The 24,041-nt window shown below is 31.6% G+C and overlaps 1 protein-coding gene across 1 annotated transcript; it reads left to right on the forward strand.

Annotated features, from left to right (window-relative positions):
* The first annotated feature begins 10,754 nt into the window (after window positions 1-10,754).
* On the forward strand, window positions 10,755-18,699 carry LOC132747796 (tripartite motif-containing protein 42-like). Its single transcript, XM_060737296.1, has 2 exons — window positions 10,755-11,178; window positions 18,591-18,699. The coding sequence occupies exons 1-2, from the start codon at window positions 10,838-10,840 to the stop codon at window positions 18,631-18,633; spliced, it is 384 nt and encodes a 127-aa protein (XP_060593279.1). The 5' UTR covers window positions 10,755-10,837; the 3' UTR covers window positions 18,634-18,699.
* The last annotated feature ends 5,342 nt before the right edge of the window (window positions 18,700-24,041 follow it).

The following is a 24,041-nucleotide window of genomic DNA, read 5'->3' on the forward strand; positions in this document are numbered from 1 at the left end:
ATCTAGCTAATCTAAACAACGACATTAAATTATCTGAAGTAATGATGCCATATAGCAAGCCTCAGCATTACCGTTGAATTAACACGAGTATGTTCGTTACCAAAACTATTCCTTTCAAATCTTATCTAACCTGTCATTGCAAGATGACAACTTACGGTATATTTGCAGCTTTAAAATGCATTCAGAATATATCATGAAAGACATAAATATCGATTCAAATTACACCCTTATGGTTCTGAACCAAATTAATCAAAGATTGTTATCCGCTTGCAAAAGAAAGGAAACTATATATATATATGAACACTATATTTGCTGAGCAGATTCAAAACAAATTTGTAGGTATTTGTATCCGCTAATTTCGTATTGTTGCAGCTGTATATATTGATATGTCTATTGTACTAACAGATAATTAAACTATCAAATAAATGGGAATATATTGTATCGGTGTGGAATACATAAATTTACCACAATCATTTATACGTTTTATTTAAATAAATAATTCAGTTATTTTACTTATAAATCATTAAAGATCCTGTATGTTTTTTATCGATATTGTTACTGTGTGTATACCACACTAGCAAACAATTATATATGTATATAATTATGCAAATAAAACAATTTTCAAACATTGAAGAATATGTAAAATGTGTACTGCAAATTTCTGTGCACATTATATTTAATTAATAAATTGCATGCATACATTTCTTATTGGAAAAATTGACTTAGAATTTATAGAAAATGAATTTCTAATTACCTCTCTTTATTTACATGAAATGTTAAATTGGGTAATATCTTTATAAATAATGCTTATTATAACATAAAATACTGACAAGTCTTAACTTGAGCATCATATTTATGAAATAAAACCATGAAAAAATTGTGTTACAGGATCTTTAAAAGCCTAGATTATAGTGATGCTCGTGTCTTTCAATAACTGCAAAGTGTTTATGGGGATTAACATAGTTGTATAACACAAAAATCTGCAAAGTTCAGAGATTAAAAGAAATGTATATATTATGTGTTATATGTATAACTCAAGTAACAAATTTTGTACTCTGCTTCTTGTACAATACAACTGACAAAGGCAAAGTTCACAATAAAAGGACCTACAACAAAGGTCGTATGGTTGATTTCTTCTTAATTTTCTTAAAACAATGAGACAGATTGAAAGCATGAAGAGCATGATTCTCTTACTCTAAGTATACAAGGATAGTTCTTATTATTTATATATGATTATAAACCTCATAGATAATACAGACTAAATTAGAAATCCAGCGAGGGTAGGTCTTAAAAAAAACCTGTATATTCATAAAACATAAATAATGATTTTAAAACGGACTCCATCCAGCGAGGGTATGTCTTTGTAAATGATAGAGTACATAAAACCTAATTATTTTCCAATGAATGCATAATAAAGAGTGTTCTGGACGAAGGTTGCTGGTTCGAACCCGAGAGGCCATTGTACATCGCAAATCAGTCTTATACAAGAAGAAAATAAAAACAATTTTTTGTAATAACTTTTTTATTTCTTTTGGCGAATAATTTCCATCATGACTGGGTATAAAAGCAATTTAGGAACTTTAAATACACATCATATTTGCTCCGACAACGGTCGCAAATAGAAAAACGTTATGTTAAATTTCAGCTGAGAGGAGTAGTCAAATATGAAAGTTTGCAAAATTAACACAATTAAAATGCAACGGTTACACGTGTTATGTATGTCCGATAATTACACAAACATTTTTGATGTCCTTTGGATCATATCATAGTGTTGCAAGAGCACCGACAACGGTTGCATCAAGCAATTGACTAATGTCTATTCGATTAGCAATTGACTGTTATTTAGGTACTCCGTCGCCCAGCATAAAACATGTGTCCCAATCATGACGAAGAGTTGTGATAGCTGACTCCTGAAATGTAAAAACATAGCACAGCAGAAAAAAGGGTTGCGGAGGGCGGGAAATTAAAAACCTAGATTAAGATTTTAACAAAAATTTTAAAATATGATCAGCAGCTACCTTTCTCATGAGATCCAGAACGAAAAGGATGCAGCAGGCTCGCGCAGCTCCTTATATAGTGTTCTAAATATAGCTCTCAGACTGAGCATGTGTATTGATACGCAGTACAACTGATCGATAGATTAAGACATGTGTCATTCATGTAAAATAAAAGAGTTTAATCTTGAATGATTAAACATTGATATTATTTTCCAATGAATGCATAATAAAGAGTGTTCTGGACGAAGGTTGCTGGTTCGAACCCGAGAGGCCATTGTACATCGCAAATCAGTCTTATACAAGAAGAAAATAAAAACAATTTTTTGTAATAACTTTTTTATTTCTTTTGGCGAATAATTTCCATCATGACTGGGTATAAAAGCAATTTAGGAACTTTAAATACACATCATATTTGCTCCGACAACGGTCGCAAATAGAAAAACGTTATGTTAAATTTCAGCCAAAAAGGGACTCGAAGAATGAGAGGACCTTCCGCCAAAGCGGTTTAACATAACGACTATACCCAGCCACGTTGAAAAACTCTAGAAGTTAATATTAGAAACATGATTTATATATAAATTGTTTAGGAATAACTAACAACCAATACTGATAAAAGTGACAAATCTGTCTTTACGTCACTAAATCACATCGGGAAGATAGGCTGAATGAATAAATGGCCTCGAAAATATTATTTAGCATCAGGTCATACATAAGAGCATTCAAGCAGACAATGACAACAAATTTAAGATCTAGGTAGGTGCTGACTTTAATATCAGTGGTCTCAATAGTGAGGTCAAATTAAGAATAAAACAATGAATTAGGACCGAATCTGGTGGTCTTAAAAGTGGATAAGAGGGGTGGTCTTAATTCTGGATCATGTAACCATTGATATAAAGAACAGAAAATTCCATTCTTTTAAAAAATGGTCTTTAATAGCGGGGTGGTCTTAATTCCGGGGTGGTCTTAAGGAGGGGTTCTACTGTATATTATAGCTACTGGGAGACAAGTGTGTATCGTCGTACCTAAAGAACATTGGGGCTACAGTTTATATACCGGTATTTTAAGTAGTGACCCCGCCATTTATTACATAGGTGACTATAGAGCTGTTTTATACGTTTTCTTGCTCGGTCAGCGTGATATATCGCCATGATCGCCTTGGTAAATTATGTGACCAAATTAGTTTTGTATATGGAAACTTACTTCTGATATTATCTATAATTATTTTGAGATCCGCAATAATAGCCGCAGATGTTTTAAGGCCTATATCCTTGCCTCCACAATGAATACGAATACTTTGTTCGAGATCCTCGATTTTCATACCACCCATATGTTCCCATACAAGATTACCACCAATAGTGTTCCTTAACCCTAGATTAACACCGTCTGGTGTTGAACACAGTCTCTGATATGCACCGCTTAAAATGAAGGAACCAGTATAAAGAAGGAACTAATTATCAATACCATGTTATTTACACAATGCCTTAAAGAGACTTGGAAATTTGGAGCTTAATCGTCAATATTAAGGTAAAGGTATCCGCCAGCGGTCTACCTCTACTGTGATAGCAAATGTTACATTTAAGTTGCCAAAAGCGGATCGCCGACCAGTAACAACATTATAATTGACAAATGCGTTTGTTAGACTTATAGCCAATATCACCTCACCAATTATGACATAAATAATACATAAATATGTATACCATCGAATCGATCTGGTATTATTATTATCATTATCTTTATCAAATTACCATTATCATTCTTAAATCATATTATCATTTCATCATTATATTTATCAAACTATCATTATCATACAGCGACGACTATCATCATTTCGTCGTTATCATCATATCATCATTATCTTAACAAGTTATCATTATTCTGAAATCATTTTATAACAACACAAACATTATGATGTTATCATCATCATTATCTTTATAGTATTATCATTAAAATTCTGAACTCATTGTCATAACAACACAAACATTCTGATGATATCGCCATCATTTCATCATTATCTTTATCAAATAATCATTAATCTGAAATAATTATCGTAACAACACAAACATTCTGATGTTCTAATCAACATTCATCTTTATCTTTATTATTTCTACATTATATTTATTAGTTCATCATCATCTTTATTATTTCACCATATCTGTATCTTTATCATTTGGCATTTATCATTTCTACATTATCTTTATTAGTTCATCATTAACTTTATCATTTCATCACAAAACTTTATCTTCATCCTTTGGCATTTATTATTTCTACATTATCTTTATTAGTTCATCATTATCTATATCATTTCATCACACAACTTTATCTTTATCATTTGGCATTTGGCAGATCCTTCCTAATATCTTTATAATTTAGAAAAATAAGTAACTGCTATCACTTGACTAATTAAGCTCCGCGACTCAACTATTATAAGACACATTAGATAACACGAAAAATAATTTCACACAAAGACGTCTTAAAAATGCAAAACAGAGAGGAACTAGCGAGAAGAATTCAATATTATGAACTACTTATTTATGTCATTTTAAAGAATTACAGGCCACAAAGGCGATTAAATGATCCGACATCGGCTTCAGGAAAACCCATAGAGATACTTTGCATAATATTGTCTGAAATTAACGAATATATATATATATATATATGACTTATAGGTATCAGACCTCCACCTACCATGTGTTTTGATAGTATCTATAAGACATCCAACTCTATACATCCCTAAAGCTCATCCTATCCTAAAGAATGAGATCTTATCTTGTTGTTATGCAGACCAATGAATTTTAACAGTTTTTTGAAAACAACATTGAACTGGTAAGACGTCAGAGGAGACCCATCAAAATGGAAAAAAGGGGGTCATCATTATATTGGCAGTAGTTCAGATAAGAGTGAATATTATCATAACAAAACTTGTACATGTAGCAGTTTATTATTATTATCATTATCATAATTATTATTATTATTATTATTAATTTCGATATCGAGAGAAGCCCCATGACCTCTTTGGTCAGTTTTCAAATGTTTCATGTTTCGAACCCATGATAATTGATTACGAATATTTTATTAGCAGACGGAAACATAACCTTTTCGTTTTTCATTTCATTGCCAGATTACTGGAGTGCTAGAAAAATAGCACGAGTTCAAGATATGTGATGTCCTTAAAAATATTCTCCTCCGAGTGAGCTGGCCACTTAAAGGCACACCACTGACATTTAAAGTAGCAGTCACAACCTAAATAACTGCTACAGGACGCATCGGTGTAGGGTTCAATAAATGTATTCTCTGACCAATTCTTACCATGTAACATTGCGAGTCCATTAGATTCAGTAAGAAATAAGAGCCAGGTCATGGCGCATTCGCGCATTTCCCTTTACATGCATAAAATAAAAATATTGTTTAATCTTAGACATAGAATCATAAAATCTTCGCAAGAAAGCTCTGCCAGTAGGAATAGCGTTTGTGATAAAGTTAAATAATCATGCTATAGACTGAATTTCCTTCAAAGATATATATTTTTGAAGATATAAGCCTCAAAAGCTCGTCTATGGCTTTGATGCGGGTACATGAATGGTTTGATTCTCCGCATTTATTTCAACCCCCGAGTAATCGATAGTTTTTAATAGATCTGCGCAGATCGAGATACCCCAAGGTCTAAACAAACGTGTTTGAATACGTTAAATATCTAAACAGGATTCAAAAAGTAACGTTTGCCATAAAAAATCATTTTTTAAACAAGGCAATCTAAGAAAGAAACAATTTTTTCAAAATGAAACAGGGGTAGGCGGAACCCTGAGGTAACATTTATTTATTTATTTATTTATTTTAACCAGGTAATATAATGTACCAGGTAAGTCAGATTTAAGTCACCTGGCCATATTATTTAAAAGGACACAAGTTAAAAGCTGATTTTTTATCAGTTTTGCAACAGACATATTTTGCTATACGTTGAACCAATGATAAAACATGCTCCGTCGAATTGTGCATATTTGACATGCTAATAGACTGGTTCGATAAATTCATTTAAGCTGTTACTTGGTGGAAATAACAAATTGGGCACCCGTGACTTTTGGAACGAGCCAAGCAGCATTAATTTGAAAATTGGAAATAAGTGGTTATTTGTATGGTCCGACAATCCAGTTAAATGTTTGTCCTCATATAAGTGTTATTTAAAACTGCTGGATTGGTGCTCTTGGATCAGTATAATTTAATTTAAACCAATGATTAAATAAAAACCAAAAAAAACAAGCATCGTTTTTATTGTAACCGGTCAACTTATATTAATTGGCGTTGAACCTAGGCCCCTTAAATAATCTGGTCGAGGAGAACAACCTTGTTACAGGAACAGTGGGGGAGTTGCTGGGACTGAAAACGATTAGGCCTTCTATTAAATATCGAAGAAGCATATTGGGTGTCGTATCTGCTTACTATTTTATACACTTATGTGCAAAAGACCTTGTATAGACGCAAAAGCCCTTATTATTACAAGAAAATACTTTTCGAGAATGGAAATGGGGGGGGGGGTATTCGAAAGACCAACCGATTGAATTGGTTTCATGGCTAATCTCATCATTTTGTCAGTCTAAAGCTCGAGTCGTAGGCGGCTCAACCAATATGCCTGGTTGCTGCCTGTCGTATGTTTACCATATATTGTAGCAAATAGGATGCTTTAGAATATGTACAGCGATAATTAAAGTATGGAATATATGAAAAGATATAGGATCAGCCCTCCATTTTAAAAAATGTATTTTTTGTTTTTCTTGCAGAATCTGGTTTAATTTAAGGAAGAAAATGTTGTAGTTCTATATAACTATTACACCGTATTATCTCCTTAATAGAGTGAGAAACTTGGGTAGACAAAATAATGTTAGATTGAAAGTTTACTTCACCTGAAGTTGGGGGGAAAGTCATCAGTTTGAACAACTTCTTGACGTTGATTCGGATTCGAGCCAGTTGTCCTCTGTGCTATCGTCTTTTCTCATTTACAGCACTGACCAGTCTCTCAGTTTCGTCCGCACGTCGTTTGGGCATTTTGATCAAGAAAAACAACAAAATGTCTTATTATAAACAACCTAAAAACCTTGCCATGTTTTATAATATATGTTTATAGACCTACTATTGATAATTTGGAATAGTTATAACTGCATTTGGTTAATAGGATAAATTAGGATAGATAGTTATGACAGTACTGCATTTCGGATACATAGACCCACGTGGTTATTTTCTTTTTTTCGTTTATTTAAAATTCAATCAAAAGCAAGATTTACAAAAATATACATATAAAGAGCAATTCAATGGTTAACGTTTCTTATTTTTTAACTATTTATAATTTGGAATAATTGTAACTGCATTGTCCCTTTCGGATAAATAGGGCCACGTGGTTATTTTCTATTTTCGTTTATTTAAAATTCAATCAAAAGCGAGATTTATAAAGATTTAAATATAAAAATCTTCGATAGTTTAGGTTTTAAATTATAATTAAAATTTTACAACTTACATCCAAAATTAAAAAAACCTAGATTAAGATTTTAACAAAAATTTTAAAATATGATCAGCAGCTACCTTTCTCATGAGATCCAGAACGAAAAGGATGCAGCAGGCTCGCGCAGCTCCTTATATAGTGTTCTAAATATAGCTCTCAGACTGAGCATGTGTATTGATACGCAGTACAACTGATCGATAGATTAAGACATGTGTCATTCATGTAAAATAAAAGAGTTTAATCTTGAATGATTAAACATTGATATTATTTTGCTTGATTTTACATCCAGTGACGATAATTGTTTGTAAATGGATATATAAAGTCATAATATCATTTTCATGTAGGCATCCAGCACGGGACAATCTATCTATATGGCTATATAAAGCAATAGTATTATTCTAGAGTGGACAGCCATTGAGGGTTGGTCTATGTATATGGCTATCAAACAAGAGTTTGCCTTGTAAATGGGTATATATAAAGACAAAATATCATTCTTGACTGGTTTTTTATTTTTGAAATGCTTATATTGTTTAAATGTTACGTTTATGCTTCAATTATTATAAAATAATCCAACAGTACAATATGCATGTTATCTCAAATTACGACATACTCGTATAAAGGTTTACAATGGTCAGCAGTGTATATACAGTGCATTACTGTTGGATTATTTTATAATAATTGAAGCATAAACGTAAAATTTAAAAAAAAATAAGCATTTTAAAAATCTTCAGAGCAACAATATTAATATTGATAACAAGTGAAAAATATTGCAAGGAAAGAAAAGCATAATATACCACTCTTATATGTGTTAAAGTTTATTTTTTCTAGGAAGATGTTAAATGTACGAATGTGTACTTTTTTACCATAAATTGTAGCGACAATTCAATTCTTTCTTCCTGGGGGTGGGGGGGGTCTTTATATCCGTGTAACATTTTCACTGTACTTATTTTAAGATTTCTTTAAATCATCACTCAACCAAAACAATTTCTTTCACTAATTGAGTATTTCGGAAATTTAAATTTTCAATTGTTTTCTTATTATTTGTCAAGATTTCAAGGATCAAAAATTAGTCACGTATTGTTTGCTTATTGATAGTCATCTATACATGATGTGGTTTAATTGTTGGTCCAATATTTACTTCCTGTATATTAATTGAGTATCATCTATAGATGAACTGTTAGTGGCTTAAGATATATAGAAATCATTAATTGTATATGCTCAAATATAAGTTACCGAAAAAAAGATTTACAGTTTTAAAGACATATTGATAAACTATTCACATTTTACTTTGATTGCAACTAATCCTTGATATTGAAATATTTCATTTTATTTAAATTTTAAAATTCTAATCTAAAACTCGCTTATAGTTCCATATGATATTTGCATTCAGTTAATACTGTACATCGGTCTTGATCATAGCCGATGTAACTTTTAAAATGACCCCATAGAATTCTTCTCTAACCTTAAAAGAATCGCATATTTTTAAAATCATTTTTACGTTCGCCATAATGACATTTCTGCCTTACAATACAGTCATGTTACTATAATGTTAACTGCTGTCGAATGTTATTTTTTGCAATGAATGCCCTACGCAAATAAGCTTTTGTTAGTCCATACACTTTAATGTGTCATTGATTGTACAAAAAGGTCATTTGCTTAAGAAAGAAAAAGAGAATATCTGAGTCGCACAAAAGTGAAAGAAAGTTGTACCTGTTTATGAATACTGACTTCCAGTGCAATATATTTTCTTAATATTTCGATCATTACAACGTCGGTCTTGAAAAATACATTAATACACTTTTCTTAGAATTTAAGTACATGTAATATATAACGCCTCTTTAGAAATGTAGCTATACCGACTTCGGTTGATTTTGGTTTTCCCTACCTCCTCATCAAGAGAACATACTGGTTTCATATGTATACCAGGTGTGCAGTGTAATGTAAGCATTCTGAAACTGGAAACGGTGATCTGGTCCGAAATTTAAAAAGAAAATGTTCACAGTTTAAAAAAAATGATGCAACTGACGGTAAATATTTCATTTTCTGGGTAGTTAAAAGGCGATTGAAGCATGGAAAAGGACTACGTCTAATTACCTTGATGAAAGTGGTGTCAACAATTTTATTTTATTTTAATATTCATTTTTGTGACCAATATGATACTCAAATATACCCCAAAAATTAGGCAAAGTGATGAAATCGATAGCCTAATAGTTTGAATCGTCAGTCAAAATAAGAACAAACAGGAGTTGCAGTCGAATGACAAATCCCTAGCCGTTGTCACTTGTAGACAATGCTATTACTCTTTATATAGATCAAATCAATTTTTATCCTCCTGCAGACTGAAGCTAGATTTCGGTTATAATACATGTAGCTATCCCCGAAAGTTTGAAACAATTATGTCCAATAGTAGTGAAAAAGATTCGGTTAAATTGTTGCACGGACGCACGGACACACGCACGAGCAAGTAACATTACCATATTTCTTATCCTAGGATAATTATATTGACATTGTTTTTTGAAAGAGTGAAAGAGAACTGGCTCCTAATTCGACGCTGGCGGGAAATTCGCCAATGTAGTGAATTTTTAATATCAGTCTTACAAGATCAATCATACTAAACTCAGAGCTAACTCGTTCCATGAACATGTTCCATATATTGTTTACTTTAAATTGACAAAAACCTATGTCAGAGTCTGATCGTAGTTCAAAGTTAGCTAGAATTTGAATTTCGACCTACTTATATAGAGCTCAAAACATTTTGTAGGCTGTGAGTTAGCGAAGTACCTCCGTGTAAATACATGAATAATGTATTCCGATAAAACTTTGTGTAAGTGTTATATTTTTGTTAAAATATGTTATCTAAATAAGGTAATAACGATAAAAGCAAAGAACGTGACAATATAAATCGTCTATCATATATTGGTTTATAATTTTGAACATCTAATTCGATTTCCATGCGTGCATGCGTACGAACATGTGTGCGTGTGTGCTTATGTTTGTAAGTACATCCTAATTTTGTCGAACTGAGTGCGATTGAGATCTTTAACAGTGTATAGCCGAAAACAAGCTTAATTCACCTTATTTCGTATTATCGGAAAAGGACAACAAACATAAAGTTATATAAATCATCCAGCGTCATTAAATGATGTTTTTTAAATTACCATATTTATACATTCGGAACACTTGGCTGATTTCCGATAATATTGCCGGTCACAGGAAATACTAAATCAAGTAGTTTTACCACTTCACTTGAAACAATGAAACATTTGAAATAGTGTATAATATTATTATAATGCAAATTAAACTATCTTATCTCAAAAGTAACGATATGTGAGACAAGCGAAGAAGGGGAAACATGGCAGTAGACGGTCGTAAAATAAGACAATCTTTGTATCAAGGTTCGGACATAGAACATGATTTTCCGTGTTTACCTTGTACTAAAGAAGAAAAGAATGTAACCGCTATCAAACACTGTGTGGAATGTGACGAAAACCTTTGTCAAAAATGTGTTGGTGATCACAATAAATTTTCGGCAATGAGAAGTCACCAGTTACTTGACACGGTGAAACAACCGAGCGGGAAAAAGCAAGAATTACCAAGTCAAAGATGCGAAAAACATGGAGGAAAATTGATAGATGACTACTGCCCTGGTCATGATAAGGTTGGCTGCTCAACTTGTATGACTGTTGAACACAGGTAGGAAAGTTAACTCTACTTTCGGTTTCAATGACAAACAAATGGAGATGTCATTCAAAATTCAGTTTAAATTAATAATAATTGATGAGGGGGAAAAAAACTAACACTTGTCAGTGATTCATTGCATTTTAAAAATATTGCATGTAGGTCTAGCGGCTTTTTTACCTTTTTTTATTATTTCATAATATTTTATTGGATAAGGTGTACAGTACGTAGGGTGAAACATTGAATTTTGACCCCCGTTGAAAATTAACAACATGGATCATTTTTTAATGTTGAGAACTTAAACTTGGGTCATTTTTCAACGCTCAGAAGTGACCCTACCAGCATTTCAACATTCGGTTTGATCAAACAGTCGTCGAGAAATAATCAATCCTTAAATTTTTATCAGATTAGAGTCAATTTTAACGGTGAGTTATATTTTAGTTAAATGTCTCTTTTAAGTAGAGAAACAGAATCTCTCACGGGCGTCATGAAAATGATTATACAAGCATAACATGATCAAGCCTGTCACATGCGACCTATTAGTACTTCCTCAAGAAAGGCAATATAATTTGTATGTTGGACAGTGAACTGTTTTACGAAAGTTGAAGACCATGGTTTCCAACAGATGGATCTATGTGGTCCGAGTCCTACATAGGAAGGATCTTTTCAAGTTTTTAAACCATGATAATAGGTATTTACGAACTAGTATAATCAAATGTTGAATTGAAATATAATATCTATAGCTAGCCATGGTTTTAAGAAATACTCTCTTAAAATTGTGTTAAAGGAACTGAGGTTTATAAGCCTAAAAACATAAAATTTTAATTTTTCACATAGATAAACATGAGCACTTAAAACAGAAATATAAATAAAATATAACAAAGAAAGATACAAGAAATACCTTGACAATCATATGTTTGTGCTATTGTCAGTCCGATTTGAGTGAAAAGCTTTTAAACGCTTTTCAATTTTGGGTCATTTTTCACTATTATAATTATTCTGGAAAAACGGAGGGAGCTTATGATCTGAAATTTTGCACATACGTTATTAGTAAAGATCTACATCAACTGGAGTAATAATCTCAAAAAATTATTTCCAGTCCCGTCATGTCAAAAAACCTCAGTGGAGTCCCTTTAAGAACGATTTTATCTTCCATATGGTGTTTCTAAACAAACCGATCTATACCCAATAATGAATTAATATCTTCCCAAGCTAAAAAACTGTTAGTTTTACATTGCGACAATATTTAGACCTAAGGGGATAACATTTGTGCACTTTGTTCTCATAATAGTTTTTTCGTCTGCTTAACCAATCTTCTCGCACCTTGCTAACTTTCTGTACGTATCAGGGGATGAAACCGTTGGAGAAACACTAAACTTCTCGCAGCGGTTCCTTCCCCTGAGCAGTAAAAAATGAACTGTAATACGAATGCAGATTGAAATATAACACGGCCGATTAAAAGATAACACGACTGTTGTAAATCCTTTATAATAGAGGTAGATGGATTTTAATTAGTGTGTTATCTTTTCAACTTTAACAATATTATGAGGAAACCATTTAAATAAAAGTGAAAACAATACATTACCCTGCATGCAGTGTCATATCATAGTTCACCAAATAAGTACCATATATCTGTGTTGATGGATTTTAAATTGTTATAAGCTCACGGACCTTTTGAACTAAAATGAATAAATATTTCATCACTTAAAGGTCTGAAAGGAATACAGATTTATTACTGTTTTATGTGTATGACTATAAGTAGCAATGTTTGAAAATATTATTTTTGATTTATAATACTTATCAATGATGATGTCATATTTGGTCAGTTTTAAGCGAGGGTCATTTAATCACGCGTCGGTGTTTCAAAGTTGAAAATTGATCAAAATCCGTTGAAAAATGACACACCCGCATATTTTATTAAGTAACCCATTATAAAATGACCACCGCAGGCAAATACCTTGCGTATATATTTTTTCTTGAATACATTTCTAAATCACAAACATAGATGTACGTAGATAGAATGTTTTAAAACCTGTCTTTACAAAAAAGAAGATTTTCCCCTGGAATCATTGTGTGTACATGCATATGCGTTTAACAAAGAGATAATGCGCGGACTCTTTTATTAATAAAACAAAATAAAATATAATGAAATGTTTCACAAGTAATGACAGAAAATAATTTTTGGTCCGGTATTTTTCCGACGCATGCATAGTTAATACCATAACAAAAGGGATGTATTTGCGTGGGACGGGCATTTGATGGGTTACTCACAATAAGGTTCTACTGTACACATTATCAAAATTCGCCCCATTAAAGCAAAAAGGTACCAAGCGACAATTTGGCCAAAAATGACTTTTTAATGTTTTAATGATGTCTTTAATCTGTAGAAATATCTCTGAAGTATCATGTTTATTTACAGACATATAAGGTAATGTAAAAAGGTACAATGTCAATATTTTCCCATTTAGTAATGCAAAAAGGTACCGTATGTATACCAGTTTGAGCAGAAAGGTACCAAGCGTCACATGGTACCTTTTTGCATTGAACGACTATGTAAGTTTTGAGCACTTATTTTTATGCAAAAAGGAACCATGTGTCACATGGTCCCTTTCTGCATACAAATAATTTACGACTCTTAGGATTATTTTATATATTAAATTGTTTGCTTGGTACCTTTTAGCTTTTTAATTAATACACAATCTAGATGTTGATAAGGACATCAAATATAACAATATATCCCAAATTATTGTTTCTGTTTTAAATTGAGGTATGATAACAGTGTGAAGATTATGATAGTGTATAAATGACTTCTTCACAAAAACGTGGACGTTAAAAGAAAAGTAATTGACTATACTCTTGTCAACAAGATACATGGGTTATATGGAAGGAGAAGCATGACAGGGAAGCGTTCATCTGCAAATATACTAGATTATGATACAGTAAAATTGGTGAAACAGCATAAAGAGTAATTTCCTAAAATGAAATCTCATTATACAAGAACAAAAACTGAAAGAAACAATACCTATCTCATGACTGTGACTAAACATTACAAAGATGTGGAAATTGTAAACTATTGAATTTGAAAAAAGGAAATAAAACCTGTTAAGCAACATACGTATAGGAAGGCAGTAGGCACACTAGATGGCACGATCGAGGAACAATATATTGAACATCAAAAACAGAAAGAAAATTCGCAAGAAGTAAAGGTTAAAATAAAGTTGGAGCAAAAGGTGACACATGCGTTTATGTTGCATGTTTTGACCTCAAGGCCGTTGTAACAATCCCAAGGTTGCTCATTAGTGAGTGAGCTTTACTATTCAAAAAAACTCTTGCTACACAACTTGACAGTATATTCCTCATGAGACAAAAATGTTGTTTGTCATGTATGGGATAAAACCAACTGCAAAGAGAGGCATGTGAAATAGCTTCTTGTTTAATAAAAGCCCTTTTTACTTGCCAGAGTGGTAATGTCAAATAAGTCATATTTTTTCAGATTCATACGTGGGACAAAACAGAAATTGATTCGCAGCTGCGTCTCTTCTTTTATATTATCACAAGTTCCAAGTTTAAGATTGGTCATCACAAATTTCTTGTATCGGGTCACTTACAGATGGAGTGAAAACTTGACCTTTGAAGGGGCAAAGAAAATAATTCCTGTATAACTATGTATCATTCAGTTGTGTTCTCTTATATCACTGGCCAGCAAATCACAGCCAAACATTGCTGTGCCAATGAAATATAACTATGTTTTTTATTTTAAATATTTAATAAAAAACAGTGTCCGAGATTCAAAACACCCATTGACGGACAAAGAGTAAACTGGCTACAGGTGAAATGGATACAGGTACCAAAGGAAAGCCCAAAGTCAGTTTTTGTAAATAACAGCTTCAATGCTGAAGATTTTATGGAAATTGAAGTTCAGAATACAAAATCTAGACAGAAAGAAAGTATCAGTGGACAAATGGATATGAAGTTATGATACCAAAACCTACAGTTTCTTTTCAAAAGTAAAATGACTTGGTTACTTTGTGTGCAAAGAAAATTATCCCAAAAGAGTTTCATAATTATAATGCCACTTAAAAACATACTGAAAAGAAAAGGGTTATGTCACGATGGAATCGGATGAGAATAATTCTGATTTTGACTAACAATGTAGAAGATTTTGACATAGGCTTTGAGATTGATCACAGTGGAAGACTTTCAAAACATGCAGTTTGATACTTGTATCAAACATTTACTAAAAACACAAGAATTTCGTATTTTTATTTGCATCATTGTAGAATAAAACTGTAACCAAATGATGCTTTTTGTTAATATTGTTGGGACAAAAAGTTGCCAACTGCCACATGGTCCCTTTTTATGATATATTCAACATCAAATAATAAAAATCATACAATGCAAAAAGGGGCCAAGCGATCATATGGTACCTTCTTGCTTTTGGTCAAAATATTTTTTTAGTGAAAAAAAGGGAACCCCATTCCTTTAATTGTTTAATTTACACTAATAGTAAATATAAGCTTCCAATTTTTGAGCTGACATTAAAATATTATCTAAAAATGTTAAGTTTCTTTCCATGTTGAAAAAACCTTTATATAGAACTTAAATTTTAAAAACGCTTTTTCTGAAACTGAAAATTCACTTGGTCCTTTTGCTTTAATGGGGCAAAATACCTGAAAAAGTAGTGTCACTTTTTTCCCCACGGGTGGGCTAAAAATAATGGGCAAGATCTTTTTCAATTTTTTAAATTAGTATTGTACGGTCAGCTTTTTTAAACCCAAAAAAGGTTCGCCGTTCCAATTTCTCGAGGTGAAACGAAAATGCATTTTTTTTAAATTTTTTTAAATTTTTTTTCCCTTTTTATTTCAAAACAGTCGAGGGTAAGTACAAGGTCTAAATAAAATATCGCCGTCTCCTGCCCACAAAAATCACTGCTACACATAATTTATTTTTGCCAAACAGTTTCAATGAGAATCTGTAACATTTAGCATTGTAAACATACGAACTGGGATACATGTTGATGATACTTTGACAACATGATTTCGCCTTAAAACAGATGCTTACGCTGCACAATTTCTTATTATGTTAAATAGAAAAATATTTTGCATGAAAAAATACTTTCATAGACAGACCTACCACAGAAGCAACGTTTTTTTTTTTACTTGTTGAAACAAAAAAATAAGATTACATTTAAATATTAAACTTCCGAGAGATTAATTTTATCCAGAACTTTTAATAGCCGTACAAGTATAACAGAATAGAACAGACACGGGGTGAATGATTATAAAGATTTTTTACCAGATTTGACAGAGTCCATTAACACCATACAATATAGAGGATATTTGTTTGTTTGTGTGTAAGATGAAATTTTATTTCATCGAGTGGGCTTTAAAAACAGTATTCTCACGAGTGGCGTAGCCACGAGTGAGAATACTGTTTTTAAAGTTCACGAGATGAAATAAAATTACATCTTCCACAACAAACAAACAAATTTTCTTTTTATTTTATGCTTAAAAACAAGTTAAACGAAATTTTCCATAATATTAACGTTAATATTAAAATCTGTTTTCCCCATTGAGAGCCCATTTAGTCGGAATTTCTCATTAAAAAACAAGAAGTCTTGAGCTGAAAAATAAGTTCCGACAATCGACGTTAAATGATGGTAATATTATTCATTTTATCAAAAAAATATGAATGATCGCTTGTTTCAAAAATAAAAACAAACAATTCTTGTAGGAGAAAACGTCCAACCATCCATCCATATTTCTGTTACTTACTGCGAATTTATATTAGACCTGGCTTTGTAAAATGTAAGCGGCAGCCATTTTTTTTAAAGTTTTGTATTTCACGGGAGGAAAATGATTGTGTTTGATTCAGAGGAATATCATTGGATTTGTTAGTCCTACACCTTTTTAAAAGAAAGAAAACTTATTTGAGGATTGTAACAGACAAAAAATAAGTGTTGACAGATATGAAAACATTCAGAAAAGGAGCTAGAATATTGAAAACTTGGAAGCTTGCTCAAGAACGCTGGGTTGTTTTACTTATTCTTCGAGTGATGGCTGTCAATGCTTTTCAATTTTTCATAAAGCATACGGCAGTTATTGCTCGTAGGATACTTTAATATGCCTAAAGAGTAGTTTTGCATGGGTAAGAACGTATTTTCAGACTGTAAAAATGAAACAAAAAAAATTAGAGACAAATTTTGGTGATTGGAATTTGAATGAATAGAAGTAAGTTTTTTTCTTTTTTATTACTTTTGACATTTAAGTTATTTATCAATTTCAGCTTTGCTTTTTCTTTAAACAGCCTGAGATTGTCAGAATTGTCAGCAAAAATAAAATTGAGGTACCACATGGGGAAAATCAAAAAAAAGTAGTTTCGTCATTGAAAAGAGTGAAATGAAATTATATTTGATAATTTTCACTGTGAAATTATCAAATATAATTTTCACCGATAAATCAGTAATCCACTGAAAAGCATAAAAAAAATTAGTTATTATGTCAACATTTATCATGATTATCACACGAATCAGTTACATTCATGATAAACTTTATTAGAATCACAGTCTGCTAGCTTATAACAATAATTTTTCTCTCGCCGCTGTTTAAGATATCATTTGGTATAAGTAGTCGGTCACTAACAGTGAGATTGGTAATGACTGGTTATCCAGGAAAGCCGGTTAGCGGATCAATCGCCCAGATATGAAAAAACAATTGTTAAATCGGCGTAAAATCTACAAATACAAACAATCAAACATAAATCCGCAGTGTAATGTTATGATATTGAATTTTGTAAACCATGATGATATTTAGGCACACGTGTGTTGTTTTTTATTACAAGATTACATTACACAAATATATTCATTCTTCATTTTTGCAACAAAATTTTAAGTAACCAATTGTTTTTAGTGAATATGATGAATATACCTCAACGCGAGTGAAAAAGTGGGTACGCTCTTACCTCACTGTGAGAAACATTAAATGTACATAATTTTGAAGAATAAAAAACAACTTTAATAATGGATAATATTTAAATGATTTTATTGAAAAAGCGGAACAAAGACAGTTGAATTAATGTAACGCCGTCAACGGCTGTAACGCCCAATTGCGCAAACATTATATAATATTATTTAGAATATCACATTTTCATCATCATATAGTAACAAACAATTTTACAATTTTAGTGAAATGATAATAATGTATTTCAATAAAACGTATCAAATCAAGAAGGTAGTTTGCCACACCAACAAACATTGGGCAAAGCTTAACCAGAAAAAGTGTTTTTTTATATTTATTTCATGCTGACTAAAGTCAGTTTTCACTGATAAACATTACATAGTTACAGTAGTAAAATGCATTGAAAAGAAATTACATTGTATTCCCATAAAACTGTCAACATTGCTATTTTATTGTTTATGGTCATTGCAGTGGCTGTAAAGACATTACCTTCATACCTGAACCTAGCATGTAAAACTGGCACCACTCAGGCAATAAAGATCCTCGAAACCGAAATAAACACACACTAGAATCCCGCTTCTCCATGACGTTAAACAAAACAAAGCAAAAGAACTGGAAGTGCAAGGAAAAAAAAAATTGCAATTGATTCAAGAAATAAAATCAGAAAGGAAAAAATATCAACGACCGTTGACAAGATGGAAATGGAACTTCTCAAGAAGTCGATGCGAACTTTTCAGATCAAATGCAACATCTAGAGTCAAGCATGAAGAAAGTTGATGACGCGGATTGCTATACTAGAAAAAAGTCTTCAGAAGATAACTACTGCTAAACATGAAAACGAATCAGAAAAATATGTACAGATACAACTGTTCAAAGAAAAATATCAAAATACTATCGATTGTTAAAAGAATCAAAAAAGGGCAAACGAGACAGGCAAATTAAGGTTTGATCCATATCGACGTGGGACAGATTCGAAAATGCAACACTGTTGGAAACATACTTCATCTCCCAGCCATTGAAGTAGGAAAATGTACTGAATTTAATGTACGGATAGCAGATGACAAGAAGAAGAGCAATATAATTGAAATGTGGTATGTGTGAAGACGGTTGTATTGTTATGACTGATTACAACAACAAGAGGATTAAGAAAATGAATGAATCATTCCAGGTCGTATATTCACTCAATGTCGCTGACAACCCTTATGGGATTTGCCAAAGTGGGAACGTCATTGCTTGCCGTTACACTGATTAATGATAGAAAAGTTCAGTTTATCTCTCAAAAGGATACAATGGAGTTGCAACAGTCGTTCAAAGTCGTGATAGATGTCGGGGTATTTGCTTACAATGACGGGATGATCTATGTTTGTTGTGGCGGATCAGAAAAACGTAAAGAAGTGTTGGTCATATTGAGTATATTCACTTACTGGAAAAATGGTAACATCATACTATGGTGAGATAAAATGTCCTGTAGGTGTAGCATTCCCGATTTCGACAGTGGATATTTTTGTGAGTGACGCGTATAAAGGTATCTTTCTCATAGACAAAACGCGAGGCATGACAAACATTAATGTAGATAACAACGTATTCTCTCATGCTGAAGGTATCTGTAAGATAAACAAGAGTCAGTTCTGTGTTGCTTTTAATTTATCACACAATGTTCTTTTGATGTCACATGACGGGAAGGATCGAGTAGAACTATTGACAGGAAAAAATGGTATAAAAAATCCTATAGGTCTATGTTTCGATTACAAAAGGTCTAGGCTTCTTGTCTCCAGCGATACAAGTGACAAAATAATGGTTTATACTTTAAAAGTAACTAATTAATTTGTCTTTAAGGAAAACAAACGGTGTGATGTTAGAGTGTTTTCGAGTTGAAATTTGATCAAATTAACCGTTTGTGAAATATGGAAGGTATGTGTCACTGAAAATTTTTGTCTGGTGAAAAAAAATGTTTTAACACTCTGCTGCAAAAATATAGTTGATGATAAGATAAATATTAATTTCAATTATCTGATCGGTGTTTTGCAGTCGTTTTGTATGCTTTATATCTAATTCATTCTTTTTAATTGAAAATGTTCAGGTAATTTATTGGATGATTTCCGATACAGAGCATAGAGACTATCAATCGCATCATCTCGGTCCTCTTCCGTCAAACTTCGGACAAGTTATTAAGAATAATAGCCGAGGTGCTCCGATTTAGAGACTACGTAGTATTTATCAAAAACATTCTCTGATGTTTGCTTAGTTTTTTATTGGTTCTCAAATGTTTACTGGTACTTGATGAAGTTCAGTGCTGAAACAGCACTTTCTGAAAAAAGAGTACTGTTTTCAGCTTTTGAAAATATTACAGGGATCATGGACAAAAATTAGAATATTATTGTTAAAAGGAATTTATTATGTACCAATAAAGTTATATCTGTGATTAAAGTGTTCTTGAAATGATACAAATATTTGTCACTTCATAAATGAAAAGTAGAAAGTAAAACAAACATCAAGGAATTTTAAAAAGTTAATAAATGCATTTAGCAAATTAAGAAAACTACCTTATTGCAGTTTTTTGTGTAAATCAATTATTAAACTATAATAATGTACATTGTTAAAGGCTGTGTTTGTAAAATAATTTCATTGACAAATACTTTCGAGCTTGTTTCCATATTGGACTTTTTGTTGATGGTGCATTTGAGTTTTTAGGAAATTCTGAAAATGTTGGCGTACTAACTTGAAAAGGGAAAATGGACGACAACCGGTTGTTCCGAGTCTGTATGTTATGCTTTGAAATAAGTAGCATCAAGAGGATGTTAAAGTCATATTCAATATGAGTACAAAGTTTTCAAAATATAATTTATTTGTTGAAAATTTATGTCAGGAAAGGCTTATCAAAACAAGTTGCATATAAAATATTGAGATATAATGCCAAACAAACATGTATTGTTTTGTGTGTTTTTTTTCTGCAGACCTCATTTGTCTAATTGTTGTCGCAAATGTTACATTGGTATATTTTTATATTGTAATATACATATTTTTATATCTTATGTACAATTTCCTGTAAAATAAAAGTTATTATTAACATTATATTAAATTATGATATTAACATGATCATTAAAAGAACACTATTTTATTTGCTATTTCTTCAAATTCACAATTGTTTTGTATATAAATATTTAAATAAAATGTTACTTTTTATTATGAAAATATGATATTTGACTTACATATAAATATAAAAATAACAAAAAAAAAAAGATAACTGGATTAGTGCTATTTAAATTGACGTTTCAAATTATGATACCTTAAACAAAGTGACCCGAAGCTCCAACAAAGCTTAGAAGACCATTGTATTTACACACCAAATATGAAAAAAATCATTTGATAGATAAATGCTGTAAAACCATAAGTGTAAAAAACCTATTTTTAGTACAGTTACCTTGAACTTGACTGGACTAAGTGATCCTAAGCTCCATTCAAACTTAGGAACAATGCAGATATAAAAAACTTCAGTTAATGAATAAAGACTATATGAGAGAAATGAAGAATGAATTTTAAGCACTGGTGGCCTTAACCCTAATGATCCTCAATCTCTACACAAAGGCATATTCTTACCAAATATTGAAAACATCAAATATTAAATAAAGGCTTAATGACATAAAGTGTATACATTTTCAATATCATGCCTTCAAGCTTGTTGTATTGCCTAAGAGACCAAAACCTTTCTAATTCTTATAATAGCTTTAGATCTATTGGCGTAAATGACAATATTTTGTGTTAAGTAAGAATTATCTTTGAATGTCATATGCGGCATTCTAGCATTACTGTTAAAAGTTGTCCCTTCTGCATCTATTCAGGTACGATTTAAAAAAAAAACAACCTGAAACAACACTTCGGACTTGTAAAACAGATTAAAATAATACATAGATGTAGCTTCTAGATAGATAGAGGATATTTGTTTGTTTTGCATGTAAGATTGAAATATAATTTCACTGAGTGAACACCAGATGTAATATTTTCACGAGTGGCGTAGCCACGAGTGAAAATATAATAGCTGGTGTTCACGAATGAAATATATTTCAATCTTATATGTAAAACAAATAAATTTTCTTTTTATTTCATGCTTTTTAATTGATTTTAAGTATATTTTTACTAATTTTGCCGCGTAACGTCACGCATTCTCCTTTGTGACGTCATCACATCATGACGTCACATCATCAATTTTGAAATATAGGTCTGTTAAATTTCTCTTATTTTGTTACATTTTAGCATGATGTATGATGGCATCGACTTTCTTTTCCTAAAGAAGCAAAATTTACGCATGACGGCATTTATTTCTACCTGTTATTCCATTTAGTTATGATTTTCTTTTCATCCGCATTCAGATATAGTCCGGCTACAGTGAAAATTATATTTTATAAATTTCACTAGTGGTTTATCAGAATATAATCATCTGATATATTACAATAAAACACTGGAAAGCATGAAATAAATGTTTCTAAATTCAAAGTTTTTACTATTTCATGTTTAAATGTTGAATTCTGCTTAAGCCGGTGCTAGGGGGCGTGGATGGTAACTTGCACTTTCCAGTACCGTCCATGAACAGGCTCAATCAAACCGAGCCTGCAACATTTTCAATTTTGACGTGTTGGGCTTTTTTTAGGGATTTTGTTTTTATCTATTTTGTGATAATATGACCATATTAGTTGAATGCATTTAGCAAGTAACTTACTGCAACAGAAAGTGAATTGTTTTTTGCCACAAGCAAAGCTAGTGCCAAACAAACCAGCATCCGTGCAGTCTGATAGGGCTAAATATAGTTTATTTTAAACATATTTGTTTTAGCCCGATTGCAAAGCAAGTTCTTGAACTTATAATAATGATTTTCGAGTTCGCTTCCTAAACCTAATTAGTACTGGTGTCATATGAGGAGTCATGCTCGCGACTCGAGTAGTAGGAATCGAACCATGATCCTTTAGTGGAGAGGCAGATACCTAAACCACTAGGCTACCGCTTCGCTGTGGCTGTATATTGTTGGAAGCGCAATTTTTGTATTTGTTGTAAACATAAACTGTTCCAAACTCAAATGCAGAGCAAATCAATTACACTTACATAAACGATTGTTTGTTAACAAATTTAAAACAATAAAGATGTCATAGTTTTGAGATTTTATACATGTAAACAACATACATGTATACAAACAATTATCACAATATGATAGAATACACAATCTTAAATTGAAAAGGTAACATGCAAAAAATGCCATAAATATATATGCCATAACGTATATACCTTAGGATTTGCATAAATTTAAACTTACGTAATTTATTATGTATTGAGCTTTTGGGAATATGAAAGTCCAGAACTCTGGAATAATCCTTAAAATGTCAAGTGTCATTGACGTATTACGTGCTATCAAAAATGTGTCAAAATGTAATACATTTTTATCTAATATCAATTATATTTTATGCCATTTCAGTTGCCGTGCGCTTTAAAAATAAAGATTGTAGCCATGTAATTGCTTATTCATTGCACAATATCATTCATCAAAACATCACATCTTAATACCGAGAAGTTGAATACAAATATAATAAGATTTTTTTTTTTTTTTTTTTTTTTTTTTTGGGGGGGGGTAATATTAATAGATGTTTTCACATAGCAATTTATACCTCCACTGGTCGCTATTTTTGGTGTCATTCCCAAACATCAAATGCTTAACATCAGATGTTACGTTTATGCTTCAATTATTATAAAAGAATCCAAACAGTACAATATATATGCATATATGCATTTTATCTCAAATTACGGCATACTCGTATAAAGGTTTACAATCGTCAGCAGTGAATATTACAGTACATTACTGTTGCATTATTTTATAATAATTGAACCATAAACGTAACATTTAAACAATATAAGCCATTTCAAAAATCTTCGACAACA

This window comes from Ruditapes philippinarum, unplaced genomic scaffold (assembly GCF_026571515.1).
Source record: "Ruditapes philippinarum isolate M1 unplaced genomic scaffold, ASM2657151v2 ctg6132_1_1_1_1, whole genome shotgun sequence".
Lineage (NCBI taxonomy): Eukaryota > Metazoa > Mollusca > Bivalvia > Venerida > Veneridae > Ruditapes > Ruditapes philippinarum.